The 21,104-nt window shown below is 42.5% G+C and overlaps 1 protein-coding gene across 1 annotated transcript in view; it reads right to left on the bottom strand.

The window, feature by feature from the left end:
- SKAP2 (src kinase associated phosphoprotein 2) overlaps window positions 1-21,104 on the bottom strand; it is a 330,712-nt gene that overhangs the window by 272,656 nt on the left and 36,952 nt on the right. The window contains exon 2 of the mRNA XM_073581374.1: window positions 9,776-9,881. Coding sequence (XP_073437475.1) covers window positions 9,776-9,881 — 106 coding nt within the window. The remainder of the gene's footprint in view (window positions 1-9,775; window positions 9,882-21,104) is intronic.

Below are 21,104 nucleotides of genomic sequence, written 5' to 3'. Positions count from 1 at the left end.
AGCCTATGCCGCTGCTGTAGTAGTGCACAGTGCCAGCTGCAGCTGCCGGCTTCCAGCACACATCATACTCACCTACCTGTGCGCCCTGGGTGCTGGCACTGCATCTCGTTTCGGCCGCCGGAGCCTGCAACTCTTCCTGCCGAGCAATCACGTGGCCCGGCACATTAAGGTAATGAATATGCACTGCTCTCCACTCTCATAGGCGGGGAGCGCATATTCATTACCTTAATGTACAGGGGGCATTTATGCACATGTAATCGAAGTACATGTATCAAAGTACTACTGGCAGTTATAACATGGATGAATGTGACACGCATCTCTATTCTCTTCATACAGGTAACCAGCTTTTCCAATCTCTGCTCTGAATCCACTCCTGTGTGTCTCCATTCAATGTCAGCAAGCAGTTAATCCTGAATGCTATCTATGTGTTTTCAACTATGCAAGCTTATATCTGGTAACCAGCTTTTCCAATCTCTGCTCTGAATCCACTCCTGTGTGTCTCCATTCAATGTCAGCAAGCAGTTAATCCTGAATGCTATCTATGTGTTTTCAACTATGCAAGCTTATATCTGGTATATAGTTTTTTCAACTTACTCTGCTTGTCCCCTTATGTTGTGAGGTCAAGAAACTTTTCAAAGTGCTTTATAATCCATGTAGTGCTGGACATGTGTTTATTTGACCACAACACTTTATTGGGTCCTGGTGTCTCAATTTAGTGTGATCTATTAACGAGAAGAGAGGGGGAAAAAAAAAATAATCTTAGCCTTAACCTCCTCTATATTCAGACATAGCTAGGGGGAGCATTTATGCAGGGGGCATTTATGCAAATGTAATCGAAGTACATGTATCAAAGTACTACTGGCAGTTATAACATGGCAGTTAGACAGGGCAGGAGACAGGTAAGACATTTATATACATCTACTCCCTGTACATTTGGAGTACATCAAATATATATCATATGCATTTATGTAATTTATATCCTGGCCGCTGCATTCACACACATCCACCGCCCTGGCATTAACTCTCTACACTCCATCCATATCGGCCCCTCACTCCTTTCCTCTCCTATGTATAGCACTCACGCTCTTTTCACATTGTTAAATTGCACAGACCCAGTCAGTCCCACCATTCAACATCAGAGACGCTCTCACAAATCACTTAACCATCTGCTCACTCTTTCTATTCTCCTCCTAGTCGCAGGAGACATTGCTCCCAACCCTGGTCCCCCATGTTATAGAAAGTCAAACCCCCTGACTGCTACACTCAGAAACCCCTCTAATCTTATTAATATTCCCTGCATGCCATCTGTCTCTCTTAATTGTGCACTTTGGAATTCTCGCTCAGTGTGTAACAAAGTCTCCTTCATCCATGACTTCTTCCTTTCTAATTCTCTTAACCTCCTGGCTCTTACTGAAACCTGGATCCAGCAGTCAGACACTACCGCTGCTGCTGCTCTTTCATACGGGGGGCTACACTTCTCTCATACCCCAAGATCAGACAATAGAGCAGGTGGAGGCGTTGGTCTGCTCCTATCACCAAAATGTACCTTTCAGGTTATCCCTCAACTACCCTCACTAGTCTTCCCTTCTTTTGAGGTCCATGCCGTCAGACTCTACACCCCCTTCTCCATGCGAGTGGCGGTGGTATATCGTCCTCCCGGCCCCTCCCATCAGTTCCTGGATCATTTTGCCACTTGGCTTCCACATTTTCTCTCCTGTGACATCCCTACCCTCATCATGGGAGACTTCAACATCCCCATTGCTCTTCCCCTCTCACCATCTGCTACTCACCTTTTATCTCTAACCTCCTCATTTGACCTTTCGCAGCTTACTAATTCTCCAACGCATGAAGACGGAAACTCCGTCGACTTGGTCTTCTCTCGGCTTTGTGCAGTGGATGATTTTGCAAACTCCCCTCTCCCACTCTCTGACCACAATCTTCTTTCATTCTCTATCAAGAACTGCCAGGCTGCTCAGGTCACCCCCACTGTCCAGATTTATAGAAACATACAGGCCATTAACACCCAGAAACTTATGAAGAACTTGCAGTCTTCATTGGCCCCTATCTCCTCCCTCTCATGTCCTGATTCTGCATTGAAGCATTACAATGAAACACTTCAAAGTGCCCTGGATGAATTTGCACCCCCTATAAATAGAACACCACAACGCAGATGGCGACAACCCTGGCACACCCTGCAAACACGTTTCCTGCAGCGGTGCTCCAGGTGCGCCGAACGTCTGTGGAGAAAATCCAATCTACACGAAGATTTCATCCATTTTAAGTTTATGCTTAGAACATACAACACTGCCCTTCACCTCTCCAAACAAGCAACACCCTCATCACCTCACTGTCCAATAACCCGAATCCTCTCTTTGACACTTTTCATTCTCTACTCAACCCAAGAGTACAGGCCCCAACCACGGAGCTCTGAGCTGACGATCTGGCCAATTACTTCAAAGAAAAAATTGACCAGATCCGACAGGAAATTATCTCCCAATCACCTCATACCATGCACTGTCCTCCCTCCCCCACTGCATCTAGCTCACTCTCTGATTTTGAACCAGTCACAGAAGAAGAAGTAAGCAGGCTCCTTGCATCTTCTCGCCCAACCACTTGCACCAGTGACCCATTTCCATCACATCTCCTCCAGTCCCTTTCCCCTGCTGTCACCCCTCACCTAACTAAAATATTTAACCTCTCTCTCTCTTCTGGTATTTTTCCCTCTTCATTTAAGCATGCCATCATACATCCACTACTTAAAAAACCATCCCTCGACCAAAACTGTGCCGCTAACTATAGACCTGTCTCTAATCTTCCCTTCATCTCTAAACTCCTGGAACGCCTGGTCCACTCCCGTCTAATCCGCTATCTCTCAGAAAACTCTCTTCTCGACCCTCTCCAATCCGGTTTCCGCTCTTTACACTCCACTGAAACTGCCCTCACTAAAGTCTCTAATGATCTACTAACAGCTAAATCAAATGATCATTACTCCATGCTAATTCTCTTGGATCTCTCTGCAGCATTCGACACTGTGGATCATCAGCTCCTCCTCACTATCCTCCGTTCCATTGGCCTCAAGGACACTGTTCTCTCATGGTTCTCCTCCTATCTCTCCGACCGCTCCTTTACTGTATCTTTTGCCGGTTCCTCCTCCTCTCACCTTCCCCTTACTGTTGGGGTCCCTCAAGGATCGGTTCTAGGCCCCCTCCTGTTCTCCTTGTACACTGCCCCTATTGGTGAAACAATCAGTAGATTTGGTTTCCAGTACAATCTCTATGCTGATGACACCCAATTATACGCTTCTTCTCCTGACATCACACCAGCCTTTCTAGAAAACACCGGCGATTGTCTAAACGCTGTGTCTAACATCATGTCCTCACTATATCTGAAACTGGACCTGTCAAAGACTGAACTCCTGTTATTTCCTCCCTCTACTAATGTACCTATACCAGACTTTGCCATTTCTGTGTGTGGTTCCACTATTACTCCCCAGCAACATGCCCGCTGTCTTGGGGTCATACTTGATTCTGAGCTTTCCTTTGCCCCCCACGTTCGATCACTGGCTCGCTCTTGTCATCTGCACCTCAAAAACATTTCTAGAATTCGACCTTTTCTTACTTTTGACTCTGCAAAAACTTTTACTGTTTCTCTTATTCATTCTCGTCTCAACTATTGTAACTCTCTTCTAATCGGTCTCCCTCTTACCAAACTCTCCCCTCTCCAATCTTGAATGCTGCAGCCAGGATGATATTCCTCACCAATCGTTACACCGATGCCTCTACCTTGTGCCAGTCATTACACTGGCTACCCATCCACTCCAGAATTCAGTATAAACTTATTACCCTCTCCCACAAAGCCCTCCATGGCTCAGCACCACCCTACATCTCCTCCCTTGTTTCAGTATACCACCCTACCCGCGCCCTCCGTTCTGCTGGTGACCTGAGGTTAGCATCCTCAATAATCAGAACCTCCCACTCCCGTCTCCAAGACTTTACACGTGCTGCGCCAATTCTTTGGAATGCACTTCCCAGGTCAATACGATTAGTCCCCAATCCCCATAATTTTAAGCGTGCCCTGAAAACGCATTTATTCAGACTGGCCTACCGCCTCAACACATTAACCTAACTTATCCCTGTGTGGCACAGCCAAAAGTTTTACCATAACCAGGTTCCTCGCATCATGTTCCCACATGCTTTATGCATCCATTAGCCCTCTGTGTTAACATTATGGCTGGTCCATACAATCAGGGCAACTGTTACCACCCACCTTTCGTGTCTACCTCTTTCCTCATAGACTGTAAGCTTGCGAGCAGGGCCCTCTTTCCTCTTGGTATTTGTTATAATCTATGTGATTATTGTTATGCTGTAATGTCTATTGTCTGCACAAGTCCCCTCTGAAATGTAAAGTGCTGCGGAATATGTCGGCGCTATAGAAATAAAATTTCTTCTTCTTCTTATTATTATTATTATTAATGCTTAATGAGCGGGGCCACGTGATCGCTTGGCAGGAAGAGCTGCAGGCGCCAGCGGCCAGAACGAGTTGCAGTGCCAGCACCCAGGGCACGCAGGTAGGTGAGTAAGATGTTTTTTTGTTTTTTTTTCAATGGGAAACATGCAAACAGGGATAGGGGATAAGGAGCCATGCATACAGGAATGGGATGGGGGAGGTATGCATACAATGACAGGGACAGGGGAGGCATGCATACCAGGATAGGGACAGGGAAGGCATGCTTACCAGGACAGAGACAGGGGAGGCATGCATACCAGGACAGGAACAGGGAAGGCATGCCTACCAAGACAGGGACAGGGGAGGCATGCATACCATGGCAGGGACAGGGAAGGCATGCATACCAGGACAGGGACGGGGGCAATGCATACAATGACAGGGACATGGGAGCCATGCATACAATGACAGGGACAGGGGAGGCATGCATATCAAGACAGGGACAGGGACCCATGCATACAATGACAGAGTTGGGGAGGCATTCTTAAAATGACAGGTAGGCATGCATATAATGACAGAGATGGGGGGGCATGCATACAATGACAGGGAAGGGGTGCCATGCATACAATGACAGGGAAGGGGTGCCATGCATACAATGAAAGGGAGGGGGAGGCATGCATACCAGGACAGGGGTGAGGGGACAATGCATACCTGGCTTATACTCGAGTCAATAAGCTCACACAGTTTTCCATGGCAAAAGTAGGTGCCTCGGCTTATACTTGGGTCGGTTTATACCGAAGTATATATGGTAATTTTTTACCAATTTGCCAGAAGGAATGTTCGGGTTAGAGGTCACTTCAGTAATAGTAATAATGTATAGTAAAGGGGCTACATGGACACTAGACTTCTGGAAGGTGAATGACCAGTGCCACAAACTGTGAGAATATCCAATGTCCTTGAAATAAAAAGTACACAAAGAATATTTTATAAGCATCCCGAATAGGACCTTTGTACAATATATGTGTTAATTAGCAGAAAGCAGTCCTTTGTTTGAAACATGTGCTTTGTTGTCTAAGATAGAGTTGATTTAGGATCTAACTATTAGGGCATATCTTGACCCCAGTTGATGTTATAGGTATGAAAGTTACAAATTTGGTAGTAGTTTTCTAGACTCCAGTTTCAGCAGAATCTAAGAAATGGATTCCTACTTAGCCGATCCATACAGGTACTTCGAGTTTGGACTTAAATGAACGCCAACGTCATGCTGAGTAAGATGATACTCTGTTCGTCGCTATATGAGGTACCCTCCCCGAGCTTTGATACTTATGAGCTATTAGGCATTTGTAAAAAAGAGAAGGGCTTCCATAACTCAGCCCCTTCAGTGATGTCACGACCAGGGGGTATAAGATAGTGTAGGGTCATATTACAGGAGTCTTTGCCCTGGAAACCTGATGCAGCAAGGCTCTGTGATGTACTTTGATGCATCGCCCTTTCCCCGACCGCATGGTCTGCTATGAAATGATTTAAGTAAATGTAAGTTCTTTTCTTCCTTTAATCCCTGTTATTTTGTAATTGTTGTACATATTTCAATTGTCTCATGTTGTAATACCTTTTTATACCTTTTGTAAACACTGCCTACCTTTCTGGAGTAAAATATATAAAATTACTAGCTTCGTTTCTCCTTGCTCTATAACGTACTGTCACGTCCTCTGAAGTGAATTATGCTACTAATTTAGGTTAGCGCCGAACCCTGTTATTAATTAAGAAATTGGAGTTGGTAGCAGCGAAGTGTATTCTGGGCTTGTTGGGCAAAGCTGGCAGTGACGGAACGGATTTTATAGGCGTATCGTCTGGCTGAGGCTAGGAGAAGTTATATTTCCCTGGCTGCAGCATGCCTAATAGCCAGTACACATCCAGGCTGCCCATCTGGCGATTAATTATCCTAGGTGCAGTTCCCTGACTGACCTGAGGGTAAGGGGGGTGCCGGAGAGCTGCAAGTTCCAAACCGGAACTGGAAAGTGGGATATACATAATTCCCTGCGGTTCATGACATATTGGTGGCAGCGGTGGGATAACTAAATATATTCCCGCTGCGATCGAGATATTTGTACGTATTTCCATCACATATTGGTGGCAGCGGTGGGATAACTAAATATATTCCCCCTGCGATCGAGATATTTGTACACATTTCCATCACATATTACGCTATGGCGGGTCCAAACAATAAAAGCAACTGTTACCATCCACCTTTCGTGTCTCCCGTTTTTCCTTATAGATTGTAAGCTTGCAAGCAGGGCCCTCACTCCACTTGGTATCTGTTTTGATCTATGTGTTTATTGGTATGCTGTAATGTCTATTGTCTGTAGAAGCCCCCTCTATAATGTAAAGTGCTGCAGAATATGTTGGCGCTATAGAAATAAAATTATTATTATTAATAATATATACCCCCTGTAAGTTAGAGACAGGAGGAAACCACTATAGCTACATAAAGCTATAAGGGGCGCAATAAATGACAAAAATAAATAGTTTTGAGAATTATAGCAAGAGGGTAATGACGAGGCATTAAATAATTGCAGAAAATAAAATTAATTCAGCAAAATGCAAATCAAGGCATTAAATGTTGAGACAGAGAGACTTTTTGCCAAATAGCGTAAAAATAATCCAAAAATATTTTTCAATTATATAAACAGTAAGAAACTCAAAAATGATAGCTCAGCCCCCACAAAAATCTGGGAGAAATGGTGGAGGTCTACTAAACGTCTCTCTCTACAGTATTTACACAAGAAGATCCATTGACATGACATGATCAGGAATACTGTAAATTCTCAATTAAATGTCACCTAACTCAGCAGGAAGTACAGCATCACCTCAAAAACATTACAATAGACAAATCCTTGGGCCCGGATGGCTTACACCACTGAGTACAGCAAAAATTAAGTACTGTGTATAGACCATTATTTCTAATATTCAAGGATTACATAATAATAGGGTCTACACAGGACTGACAAATAGCAAATGTGGTGCCAATATTCAAAAGTGGAACAAAATCTGACGCTGGAAATTATAGGCTGGTAAGCTTAACACTACTGTGGGCAAAATCCTTTAGAGATTTTCTAAGTTCCAGAGTAGACAAGGGTAATGCCATGAATGTTATCTCTCCGCACATTTCAATGGCATTTCATACGGTACAACACAAAAGGATGGTACATAAAATGGGACTAAGGGGAAATATGTGTAACTGGGTTAACCACTAGCTCAGTGATAGGAACCAGAGGATGGTTATTAATGGAACACATAATTAACAGTGGGGTACCACAGGGGTCAGCATTAGTCCCTCTTTATTTTACATAGTTATTAATGTCTTTGTAGGTGGAATACAAACTAGAATTGCAATATTTGCAGATGATACTAAACTCTGCAACAAAATCAACACAGAGGAGGATAATTTAATATTGCAAAGGGATTTATGTAAGTTGGAGACTTAGGTTTAGAAATGGCAACTAAAGTTTAATGTAGATGAATGTGTGGTTATGTGCGCTTGGTCAGAGGAAATGAAATGTAGAACTAAGTAAAACACTGTGTAAAACTGTCACTAAACAAGACTTGGGCATCTGGGTAGATCGCAAACTCCACGTTAGTGATCAGTGTCAGGCAGCTGCTGCCAAGGCAAAGAGAATAATGGGATGCATTAAAAAATGCAAATATGTTCGTGAGTCTTGCCTCTCTACTAGTCACAAGTTCGACCACACTTAAAATACTGTGTATAATTTTCAGCTCCTGTGTATAAGAAGGACATAACTGAACTAAAGTGGATGCAGAAAAGAGCAACCAAGGTTATTAATGGAATGGTTGGACTGCAAGACAAAGACAGAGTGTCGGTTTTAGGGTTATTCAGTTTGGAAAAACAAACGTTAAAGGCCCCGTCACACACAGCGAGATCGCCAGCGAGATAGCTGATTTTGTGACACCACAGCGCTCTCGCCAGCGATATCGCTGTGTGTGACATGTATCAGTGACCGACCACCCTGTCGCTTTGATCGTTGGTCTCCCGCTGGCCAGCGCGCATCTTTGCGTGTGACAGCGAGAGACCAACGATCAGCGACGCTGGGAGCTGGTTTCCAATGTAAACAGCAGATATCTAAGAGCCGTGCGGCTCTTAGTTACCCTGTGTTTACCTTGGAAACCAGTGTGCATGCTGGTTTCCAGGATAAACAGCGGGTATCTAAGAGCCGCATGGCTCTTAGATACCCGCTGTTTACCTTGGATACCAGCTTGCTCGCTGGTCCTGATTGCTGGTGGGTCTGTCTATGTGACAGCTCACCAGTGATCAGCTAACTATGTCCCAGCGATCCCATCCACGTCGGATCATTGGTGGGATCGCTGGGACATTGATGCGTGTAACGGGGCCTTTAGAGGTGACCTTATTACAGTACAATACAATACAGAGTACAGGGACAGTACAGAGATCTTTCCAATAATCTTTCTACACCTAGGCCTGCAATGCTGACAAGGGGACATCCTCCTCATCTAGAGGAAAGAAGATTTAATCATATTCACAGAAGGTGATTCTTTACTGTAAGAGCAGTGAGACAATAGAACATGATATTGCAATGGTTGATTCCCTGTCAAAGTAAAAGGAGGGCCTTTCTTGAAAAATATTTAAGGTTATCGGTATTAAATTCAGTGATAGGAAGTTGAATTGCCGTATGTGGAGTCGGGAAGGAGTTTTTCCACTAATATGGGGAAATTAGCATCTGCTTTAAGTGGTTTTTGTCTTCTTCTGGATCAACATGTTAGGCTTTTTGTAAACTTGATGTACTTTTGTCTACCTTCAACTTTAAAAAGAAGTATTGTTACAGCTGTGCATGTGCACAATATATTGCTAACTGTGCATACATGTAGCTTTATAGTACCGTATAATACAATATATACAGTAAATTCACTATGTCTTCATAGACAGGAAATAATTAAGTGTTTATTTGTCTGAAGCCAAGTGACATGTTTGTTCAAGTGACAATACTTATATGAAGAACGTTACACAAATGATATTTGGCCATTTTGCTAAAGCTGTAAAATTTGCATTAGGTCAATCAATATGTGTGCACATTTGATCAGTATGTGTCACAAATAATGTCAGAAATTGGATAATGTCGACATGTAGATAATGGATGATTGGAATTAATTATCATGTTTGAAAGTATCTTTCAAACCATATTCATGATGGTAAGCTAGCCTGGAGCTAATGCGTTTGTGAAATTGGATGTTAAATATGAATGTTTCCATGTGCATATTATCTATATTTTAATAAATAAAATAATTTATTGATACATACTTGTGTTTTATGTCTTTTATCTTCTTTATAAGGAAATCTTTTTTATCCTTTGCCCTTTTTGATAAGGCTTCTCCTTTTAAGACATCACATAGATAAGTTTCCAATTCTAGAATGAAAAGAAAGTGAAATGAGGAAATATCTGTTACATTGTATCTCCAATGACGGCTTGTATTATGCTTTAGTCTTCTAAGTGTAGTGCAATCAAGGTATGCTAAAAAATGTCATTTGTAGCATTCTCCTGTTTTACAGTTATTGCTACCTTTCAAAACAGAAGAGTGGAACTTATACTGTTCTTTTTCCACTATAGTTTTTGGTCATGTATCTGACTGAGTATGAAATTAAAAAAAATGTGCAAAAATGTAAGAATATAGATAAGTCAGAACATCCACTATTTGTCTACATCAGTTTTCCCAAACTCCAGTCCTCACAGCCCGCAGCACATCATGTTTTCAGGATTTTGTTAGTATTGCACAGGTGAAGGAATTATTATCAAGGCATCAGAAATTGCCACAGGTTCTCTCACCTGTGCAATACTAGGGAAATCCTGAAAATATGATGTATTGGGAGGACGGGTGGATGGGGTTTGGGAAGCACTGGTCTATATGATGGCTTTGCAAATTTTTTTACACTGCGGCCTTATCAGATAAAACAAGACGACGTCTTGGCCTCACCATCTTTAATGGAAGTCTTTGCGTTTTGAACTCAATATAACATTACAATAAGTATGAAACGAGTCTATTATATTGCTAAACTAAGTAATACCGTAGCCATAGAAGGATTGTGTAGCACATATTGCTTCTATGAAAACTGCTCTGCCAGCTGTACCTCCCCAACAACTAGTGGGCACCTCACGGTGTAGGAAGTACTGGTCTACATAATACATCCTTTTATCCTTCTCAAATACTAATCAGCCCCAACAGTTTTTGTCACATAGTTCCATATCTAAAATCATCCATTGTCATTTTTAGAACCAAAGACTTTAAAAACATAATTTTCACTTAAGGTGCATCTGAGCCCCTAAAGCCAGTGTGGAGGTGAAAATGTTTAAACAACCAAAGCATTTAAATAGTTTTCTAATAAAGTAAAAATAAAAAATAGAGTCTTGTCATAAAAGTATACATATATTTATTCATTTGTGCCAATACTGTATAGCTCAGTTTAACATCTGCCCCGTTTTGCACAGATCACCCTAGTCCCAAAGGATGGCATTCCAGGCTCTATTTTAGAAGTCCTGCTGAAATTGAAATGTTGCTGGTTGATTATGCGCAGCCTCTCCTGTGGGGAATGATACCCCTGTATGGGGTGGGGGGGCATCACTTCAGTGCAATACACATGCCAGGAAGCTGCAGCACAGCAATGCTGGTGTCTGCTGGTACTGCATGATGGGGCTGTGCATAGTGAAATGAGAGGAGTTTTATGGTGCAAGATGGGCTGTATAAAGAGAGTCGCAGAGGATTTGAGTTGCTTGTTGTCTGCGGTGGGAAAACAGAGATATAAATCTACAGATGTTGCTCTGTTGATACATATGACAGAAGACAATCCTCTGCCATATGCATCAACAGAGCAGCATTTGGAGTTTCGCCATGTTGATCTATCAGAGGCAGGCAACAAACATAGATCTGCACTGCCTAGTAATTACAAGTTCCATTGTGGAGAAATGCAAGAGAGTTGGGCTCTGAGAGAAACCAGCTAGTAATGATATAAAAACACACAGGCAGCTATAGTGATAAAGATGACAAAAGATAAAATTGGTCAGGACACTGGAGCAGAGAGTGGAGTGCATAGAAGCATAAAGTGAATTTTACGCATAGAGCAGATTGATGATAATGTAGAGTGATTGTGCTAGTTAGGAGCACACAGGAAAAAGAGGGAGGGGTCTGCAGCACTGTGGAGAAGCAAGTGCTGCTGGGAAATATAGTTTTGGCAGTGTATAAATAAGAGCACTCTTTCAGCTTGGATGCACAGAGGGGCATATAGAGATGATATAAGACACAAAGGTAGAAAGAAACATGTGGGATTGCGGGAATAACACTAAGTTTTGAGGGGTGCTAAATATGTATAGTTTTTTTTACATTTTTGCACTTTTGAACAGTAAAATGTGTTACAGAAAGCATCATTTGTCACTACTAGTGATGAGCGAAGGTGTTTGGATAACTTCTTATCCGAGCATGCTCGGGTGATGTCCGAGCATCTGGCCGTGCTCGTATATTATGTTCGAGTCCCTGCGGCTGAATGATTTGCCGCTGTTAGCAGTCTCAACACATGTGAGGATTGCCAGTTTGTCAAAAATGGGGGGATCCCATGCCATTTTTTAAATTATTTATTGAAATAATTAAAAAAATAAAAGTGTGGGGACCCCTTCATTCTTGATAACCAGCCATGATAAAGCTAACAGTTGAGGGTTGCAGCCCAAACCTGCCAGTTTTGCCTGTGCTGGTTATCATAAACAAAAGAGACCCCACATCACTTTTTTTTTGTAATTTAATTATTTACAGCACAAGCTCCAGTTGATGAATACTCTCATCAGCAGCGCTTGCTCTCACTGTTATCAGCAACAGCAGGCGTACACTGATGGGGGTAGTACTTTCTCATTAGGCGATGCCTGTGACTGGTGATAAACTTTCTACCGCTGTTAACAGCTGCAAGCTCATGCTGTCATCTGACAGCATGGAAAGCGCAGCACTCTGACCGGTGGTAATAATCTTACTACCAATCAGAGTATGTGTTTGCCGCGCTGTCATGCAGATGCTTGGGATCCCCATTCATCTGAATGGGGTCCAGGTTTGGGGACCGCTGGGGTACCGGAATCAAACTTTTTTGTAGATGTTTAGCCGAACACGCCTCAGACAAACAATCACAGGTTCATCCACCACTAGCCCCAATAATACTTCATAACTGTTAGATTGTATATACAGGCTCGGATTGGCGCATAGGGTAACGGGAATCCCCTGTGCAATGTGGGCCCCCAACCCCACTATGTAGGCAGTACTTGGCATAATTCACATGATTTACTCTGTATAGAAAAAAAAACTGCATCTTATTCATTAACCAAACTACCCAGTTTATTATTATATACTGTAGAGATATGGATACATTTGTGAACGAGGGTAGTGTAATATTTGTATGCAGGTGAAAAGTGGGCCCCCCCAAAGTCAATGTTACTAGTGGGCCCTTAAGGCCCCGTCTCACTAAGCGACTTACCAGCGATCCCGACACCGATATCAAGGTGTCAGGATCGCTGGTAAGTCGCTATGTGATCGCTGGTGAGCTGTCACACAGACAGCTTCACCAGCGATCAGCACAGCGATGCTGAGCGCCCGGCATCGCTGGCCATCCTGTAAAAAATAGAATCAAAATAAAAAATATAGTTATTCTCACCATCCGATGTCCCGCGCAGTCTTCCGGCCTCTCTCCACGCTCCGGTCCCAGTGATCCTTTGCATGAATGACCGCGAGATGTCACGGTCTCGCGGGATAACAAAGTCTCGCGGTCATTCGTGCAAAGGATCACTGGGACCGGAGCGTGGAGAGAGGCGGGATGGCTGAACGGGACATCGGAAGGTGAGAATAACTATATTTTTTATTTTTTTTATTATTTTTTACACCTGATCGCTGGTCTCCCGCCTGTCACACACAGCGATGCGTGCTGGCCAGCGGGAGACCAGCGACCAAAGAAATGTCCAGAGATTTCTTGCAGCGATCAGCGATACCGGCAGGGGGGCCGCTCGCTGATCGCTGTCACACACAGCAATCTCGCTGGTGAGATCGCTGTTACTTCACAAAAGTTGTGACTCAGCAGCGATCTCGCTACCGAGATTGCTTAGTGAGACGGGGCCTTTAGCGCCCCAGTCTGACACTGTGTTTATATGTATAAATAACATGCAGTGCCTGTTATTTTACATCATGTTGATAGTCTTTATAAACATGAGATATTGATTCTGTCATTTTTGTGACTTCATATGTTTTTGTCCCTGTGTTGTCTTCCACAAACCACTAACAACATGTGCCAGAAAAATCTGCTGGAAAGCTAGCTCAGGAATCAGGTTCACCAGGAAAGTCTAGCTGAGATAAGAAAAAAAAGTATCAAAAATGTTAACACAACATTCCTTCCGAATATAGATAGCAATATTTGTTTAGCTACTGTTTACATTAGCAATCCTAGCTGCCTGCAAGCTCTCTCCAGAGGGAAAATGTACTGCAATACTTAAAGGAACAGTTAATACAAGCGTAGAGGGATCCGAACACAGATAAGTGATAACATACCATTTACAAATTACTTAGTGTCAATTACAGAGAGAAATGATTTGTGAAAATAGAGATAAAATGTACCACAAGCACTTGGGTAAAATAGAGCAGAGGAAAAGACTTTAAAATGAAATAGGATGATCAGCTCAGACAATCTTAACTGCTGTGATAAACTGCTTATGCCTAATGTGTATGCTCACACAGAGATGAATACTCGCAGGTGGGAATTTTAAAGGTGGAGATTGAGGCCTCCTGGTATTGGGCCTGAAAATTGAAATCAGAAACCTGCAAATTATAGATAAACAGGATGGGGCACATTAATGTGTCACACCTCACAAAAATGATGTAATTGACCTAGAAAAATAGACCCTTGTTCATCTCTTTAAATAATACATTTAAAGAGGACCTGTCACCAAATTTCTCCATGTGGAATTTGACACAGGACGTAATAGTGGCTGCAGAGCAGAGTAAAACATTTGTGCTTTTTTTTTCATTTCACCTCTCTGTTGGGAACATATTAGCAATTAAAGTACTTGGCCCCCAATCACTTAATTTTCATGAAGTACAATTGGATGTTACCAGATAGCAAACAGCCAATCCCCGCATGTGTTGCAGCTGTCAGCCGCAAAACATGCAGCCGCAGGGACTAGAACATATTATCCGAGTACGTCGAAGATACTCTGATAACACCCAAGCATGTACGAATAAGACGTTATCCAAGCACATTCACTCATCACTACTCTAGACAGATCATGTGGGTGGAGGAGCAGAAGTGACCATGCTGTGAGATGATAGAAGTGTTTGTTATGTAACACAGGTAAACTCAGCTGCACTGCCACTCCACCCACAATGACCCATATGTAAGGAGATGGACATACTCTCCACGTTTCCATCTTAAAGAAACAAGTTTAATGTTAAGTGATATTATGTGAAAAGTGAAATGTAATGTGAATTGTGATGTGCGTTAAAGATGTTAGTAATATTGCTAATGTGTGTAGTTTGACGATAGGGATAGTGAGAGTTAATGTTTGGGACTAGCCTAGAGTGAGAGGGGCTGAGTTGAAGGAAAAGTGACAATTTCCTGTTAGTAAGTCAGATAGGGCCTGGAGTGTATAGAGAAAGGACCTAAGATCAACTGTGAGCATACCCGCATTCTTGGGTGTCCATAAAGTTAGAGGGGACCGAAGAAAGAGATAGCGAGATCTGGAGCAGAAGCAACAGAGTGATCAATCGGAGACAGGTCCTAGGAGACGATGCCTAGCAGTCAGGCCCAGAGTTTATAACTCCTGAAGGTAACAGGCCTAGACAGGACTGAGTGCATGAGACTAATAGATTGTCCCTGGTGGGAGTTCCAGAGCATCAGCACTAGAGAAGATAAGTATCTGCCATATTGGCACCCTGAGGAGAAAGAAGATGCAGAACTGCGGGTAAAGTAAAGGACCCTTGTGAAACAGGACTGTAGTATTCAGCTGGGCTGTGGTGAAGTAGTGAGAAACAATGGAGACAAAGGACAAGTAAAGAGCGTAAAGAAGAAAGGAGAACAGTAGAGAAACGAAGGAAGGAGATTGTGTGGAAAATGCTTCTAGTTGTGAAGGAAACATTCATAAGACTGTGCACCCACAATTTCTTATACATATTCCCTACACTGTTCCCATTCAGTGAAAAGTTTATTTTCAAACTATCCAACATCTGGTCCTGGCAAATCAGCAATATTGGTTACATGCGGCCTGCACAGGCCTAACGCCCTCACAGCACATGTCCACACACCCAGCCAGAACCCCCACTTTCATGTAACGTGTCAGTGTGTAGGAAACAAGTACCTCTCCCACGGCCACCGACTCGTACCATGTTACACATGCAAGAGATCAGAGCTGTATCATGACATCTCACCAACTGAAAACATAATCTAAGCTATTGTGGCCATGTTCATTCCTTTGAGTGGTGCTGCCTGATTATGATTAGTCAGCATCATATAGGGGGAAGAAGGTCACGCCCCTAATGAAAACTATATGATGACATCCTTTTGTGCTCAAAAACTGACTCATTAGGTGTCAAGTACTTTGATTGCTAATATCTCTGCAATGGAGAAACAAAATTTTTTACAAAGAAAAAAAAAGATTTTTCCACTCAGCAGCCTCTATTGCTTCCTTTATCCAGTTCAACATGATAAATTTGATAAAAGGAGAGCTTGTTTATTAACCCCTTACCTACAATTGACGTAATATTCCGTCCATGTGACCATGGACCTAATTACCATGGACGGAATATTACGTCATCGCGATCAGCGGCGCCCACGTGGTGAGCGCCGCTGATCGCGGCCGAGTGTCAGCTAATTATCATAGCTGACACCCGGCACAATGTGTCAAGGGCGGTCACGGACCGCCCCCGACACGTTAACCCCTTGCACACCGCGATCAAATGCGATCGCGGTGTACCGGGGGTTAAAGGGAAGCATCGGCAGGGAGGGGGCTCCCTCCGTGCTTCCCTGAGCCCCCCACAGCAGCGCAATGTGCAGCGCTGCTGCGGGGGGCTCTTTCCCTACAGGCCCCCGGATCCAAGATGGCGACGGGGGCCTGCAGGGAGCTGACTTCCTCACTGCCTGCAAAGCTCAGGCATGAGGAAGTCTGCAGCAGTGCCTGTGACAGATCACTGATCTGTCACAGTGATCTGTGATGTGACAGATCAGCTATCTGTCACAGGACAGTGATGTCCCACCTGGGACAAGGTAATAAAGTAAAAAAAAAAAAAAGTGTTAAAAATAATTTAAAAAAAATCGCTAAATAAATTAGTAAAAAAAAAAAAATATTCCCCAATAAATCCATTTTTTCAAAATAAAAAAAAACAAAAACAATAAAAGTACACATATTTGGTATCGCCGCGTCCGTAATGACCTGCCCTATAAAACTGTCCCATTAGTTAACCCCTTTAGCGAACCCCTTAAAAAATAAAAATAAAAAACGAAGCAAAAAATAATGATTTATTATCATACCACCGAACAAAAAGTGCAATAACGCGCGATCAAAAAGACGCATATAAATATCCATGGTACCGCTGAAAACGTCATCTTGTCCCGCAAAAAACGAGCCACCATACAGCATCATTCGCAAAAAAATAAAAAAGTTATAGCTCGCAGAATAAAGCAATACAAAAATAATTATTTTTTATATAAAATTGTTTTCATTGCAAAAAACCGACAAAACATAAAAAAACGACCTAAATGAGGTATTGCTGTAACCGTACTGACCCGAAGAATAAAAACGCGTTATCAATTTTACCGCACGCGGAACGGTGTAAACGCACCCCCCAAAAGAAATTCATGAAACGCTGGTTTTTGTTCATTCTGCGTCCCAAAAATCGGAATAAAAAGCGATCAAAAAATGTCACGTGCCCGAAAATGGTACCAATAAAAACGTCAACTCGTCCCGCAAAAAATAAGACCTCACATGACTCGGTGGGTCAAAATATGGAAAAATTATAGCTCACAATATGTGGTGATGCAAAAACTATTTTTACAATAAAAAGCGTCTTTTAGCGTGCGACAGCCGCCAAACATAAAAACCGCCATAAATCGTAAATCAAACCCCCCGTTATCACCCCCTTAGTTAGGGAAAAATAATAAAACTAAAAGAAAATGTATTTATTTCCATTTTCCCGGTAGGGTTAGGGCTAGGGTTAGGGCTAGGGCTCAGATTAGGGTTAGGGGTGTGTTGAGGTTAGGGTTGGAGTTATAATTGGGGGTTTCCACTGTTTGGGCACATCAGGTGCTCTCCAAAGGCAACATGGCGTCTGATCTCAATTCCAGCCAATTCTGCGTTGAAAAAGTCAAATGGTGCTCCTTCCCTTCCAAGCTCTGCCATGTGCCCAAACAGTGTTTTACCCCCACATGTAAGGTATCAGCCTACTCAGGACAAGTTGGACAACAACTTTTGGGGTCCAATTTCTCCTGTTACCCTTGGGAAAATAAAAAAATGGGGACTAAATGATCATGTTTGTGGAAAAAATACGATTTTTTTATTTTCACGCCCGGACGTTATAAACTTCAGTGAAGCACTGGGGGGTTCAAAGTGCTCACCACACATCTAGATAAGTTCCTTGGGGGGTCTAGTTTCCAAAATGGTGTCATTTGTGGGGGGTTTCTACTGTTTTGGTACATCAGGGGCTTTCCTAACGCGACATGGTGTCCGATCTCAATTCCAGCCAAAAACGTCAAATGGCGCTGCTTCCCTTCCGAGCTCTGCCATGCGCCCAAATAGTGGTTTACACCCACATGTGGGGTATCAGCGTACTCAGGATAAATTGCACAATATCTTTTAGGGTCCTGTTACTTTTGGAAAAATAAGAATTGAGGGTGAAAAGATCATTTTTGTGGAAAAAATATGATTTTTTAATTGTACTGCTGTACGTTATAAACTTCTGTGAAGCCCTTGGGGGTTCAAAGTTCTCACCACACATCTAGATAAGTTCCTTGGGGGGTCTAGATTCCAAAATGGTGTCATTTGTGGGGGGTTTCCACTGGTTTGGTACATCAGGGGTTTTCCAATCGCGACATGGTGTCCGATCTCAATTCTAGCCAAAAACGTCAAATGGCGCTGCTTCCCTTCCGAGCTCTGCTATGCGCCCAAATAGTCATTTACACCCACATATGGGGTATCAGCGTACTCAGGACAAATTGCACAATAACTTTTAGGGTCCTGTTACCCTTGGAAAAATAAAAATTGGGGGTGAAAAGATCATTTTTGTGGAAAAAATATGATTTTTTAATTGTACCGCTGTACGTTATAAACTTCTGTGAAGCCCTTGTGGGTTCAAAGTTCTCACCACATATCTAGATAAGTTCCTTGGGTGGTCTAGTTTCCAAAATGGGGTCACTTGGGGGGTTTCCTCTGTTTAGGTACATCAGGGGCTCTCCAAACGCGACATGGCGTCCGATCTGAATTCCAGCCAATTTTGCATTGAAAAAGTCAAACGGCGCTCCTTCCCTACTGAGGTCTGCCATGCGCCGAAACAGTGGTTCCCCCCCACATATCAGGTATCAGCGTACTCAGGACAAATTGCACAATAACTTTTGCAGTCCAACTTCTCCTGTTACCCTTGGTAAAATAAAGAAAATTGAACCTGAAGTATTTTTTTTGTGAAAAAAAGTTAAATGTTCATTTTTTTTTTAATATTCAAAAAATTCCTGTGACGCACCTAAAGGGTTAATAAACTTCTTGAATGTGGTTTTAAGCACCTTAAGGGGTGCAGTTTTTAGAATGGTGTCACTTTTGGGTATTTTCTATCATATAGACCCCTCAAAGTGGCTTCAAATGTGAAGTGGTCCCTAAAAATAAAATGGTGTTGCAAAAATGAGAAATCGCTGGTCAATTTTAAACCCTTATAATTTCCTAACAAAAAAAAAATTTGGTTCCAAAATTGTGCTGATGTAAAGTAAACATGTGGGAAATGTTATGTATTAAGTTTTTTGTGTGCCGTATCGCTGTGATTTAAGGGCATAAAAATTCAAAGTTGGAAAATTGCGAAATTTTCAAAATTTTCACCAAATTTCCATTTTTTTCACAAATAAACGCAAGTTATTTGAATGCAATTTTACCACTAACATGAACTACAATATGTCACGAGAAAACAATGTCAGAATCACCGGGATCCATGAAAGCGTTCCAGAGTTATGACCTCATAAAGGTACAGTGGTCATAATTGTAAAAATTGGCCCGGGAGTTAACGTGCAAACCACCCTTGGCAGTGAAGGGGTTAAGGGGCGAGTTTTAATTTTGAATGACACCATTGGTTTTACCATGTCGTGAACTGTAAAACGGGAAAAAAATTCCAAGTGCAGTGAAATTGCAAAAAAGTGCAATCCCACACTTGGATATTTTGCTAGGTTCACTAAATGCTATAGACACCAAACCTGACTAGGTTCTTTTTTATCTAAGTGGTGAAAAAAATTCCAAACTTTGCTAAAAAAAATAAATAAATAAATTGCGCCATTTTCCGATACCCGTAGCATCTCCATTTTTCGTGATCTCAGGTTGGGTGAGGGCTTATTTTCTGCTCGCAGAGCTGATATTTTTAGTGATTTTTTGATCGCTCGTTATTGCATTTTAATGCATTGGCGCGGCGACCAAAAAAAGTAATTATGGCGTTTTTAATTTTTTCTCGCTATGCCGTTTAGCGATCGGGTTAATCCTTTTTTTTATTCATAGATCGAGAGATTCTGAAGGCAGTGATACCTAATATGTGTATGTGTGATTTTTTTTGTTGTTTTATTTTGAATGGAGCAAAAGAGGGGTGATTTAAACTTTTATTTTTTTATATTTTTAAACATTTTTTTACTTTTGCCATGCTTCAATAGTCTCCATATGAGGCTAGAAGCTGGCACAACTCTGATCAGCTCTGCTACATAGAGGCGATGATCAGATCGCCTCTATGTAGCAGAATTACTGACTTGCTATGAGCGCCGACCACTGGGTGGTGCTCATAACAATTCGGCACTGACAACCATAGTGGTCTCCATGAGACCTCAGGTTGTCATGCAGATGCACTGGTGACCCGCGATCCAGTTACGCGGGTCACCGGTGAGCGCATTTCCGGCCCGATGGCTGGAAGCGCCATTTAAATGCCGCTGTCAGCGTTTGAAAGCGGCATTTAACTAGTTAATAGCCGCGGGTGGATCGCAATTCAACCAGTGGCTATGGCTGCAAATGTCAGCTCTTCAAAACAGCTGACATGTCCCAGAAAAGATGTGGGTTCACCACCGGAGTCTACATAAAAGCGGGGGATACCGACATCAGCGTCCTATTACGCCCAATGTTAGTAAGGGGTTAAGGATTTTCTGGATCACATGAAGACACCTGGGATAATTTTAAGTCACTAGAATGGAGTGCAGCTGTATGAAAGGCTTCCAGCACTGGTGACTCTGACATTCATCATTTATTTTGCTCTTTTCCACCTAAAGTTACAAAAATCTTGTATTACCATTATTCTTGACCAATCTCAGGACTTTACAGTCCAAAAGAAGTGCAAATTTAGCTAGGGTTGTCCAATGGGGTAACCCCATTAAATGGAACTTGTTTGGAGATTTTCAGCCC

This window comes from Dendrobates tinctorius, unplaced genomic scaffold (genome assembly GCF_039654945.1).
Source record: "Dendrobates tinctorius isolate UK_male_01 unplaced genomic scaffold, ASM3965494v1 ptg000070l, whole genome shotgun sequence".
NCBI lineage: Eukaryota > Metazoa > Chordata > Amphibia > Anura > Dendrobatidae > Dendrobates > Dendrobates tinctorius.
The sequence above is the reverse complement of the archived record's forward strand: the minus strand, read 5'-3'. Positions and strand labels throughout refer to the sequence as shown.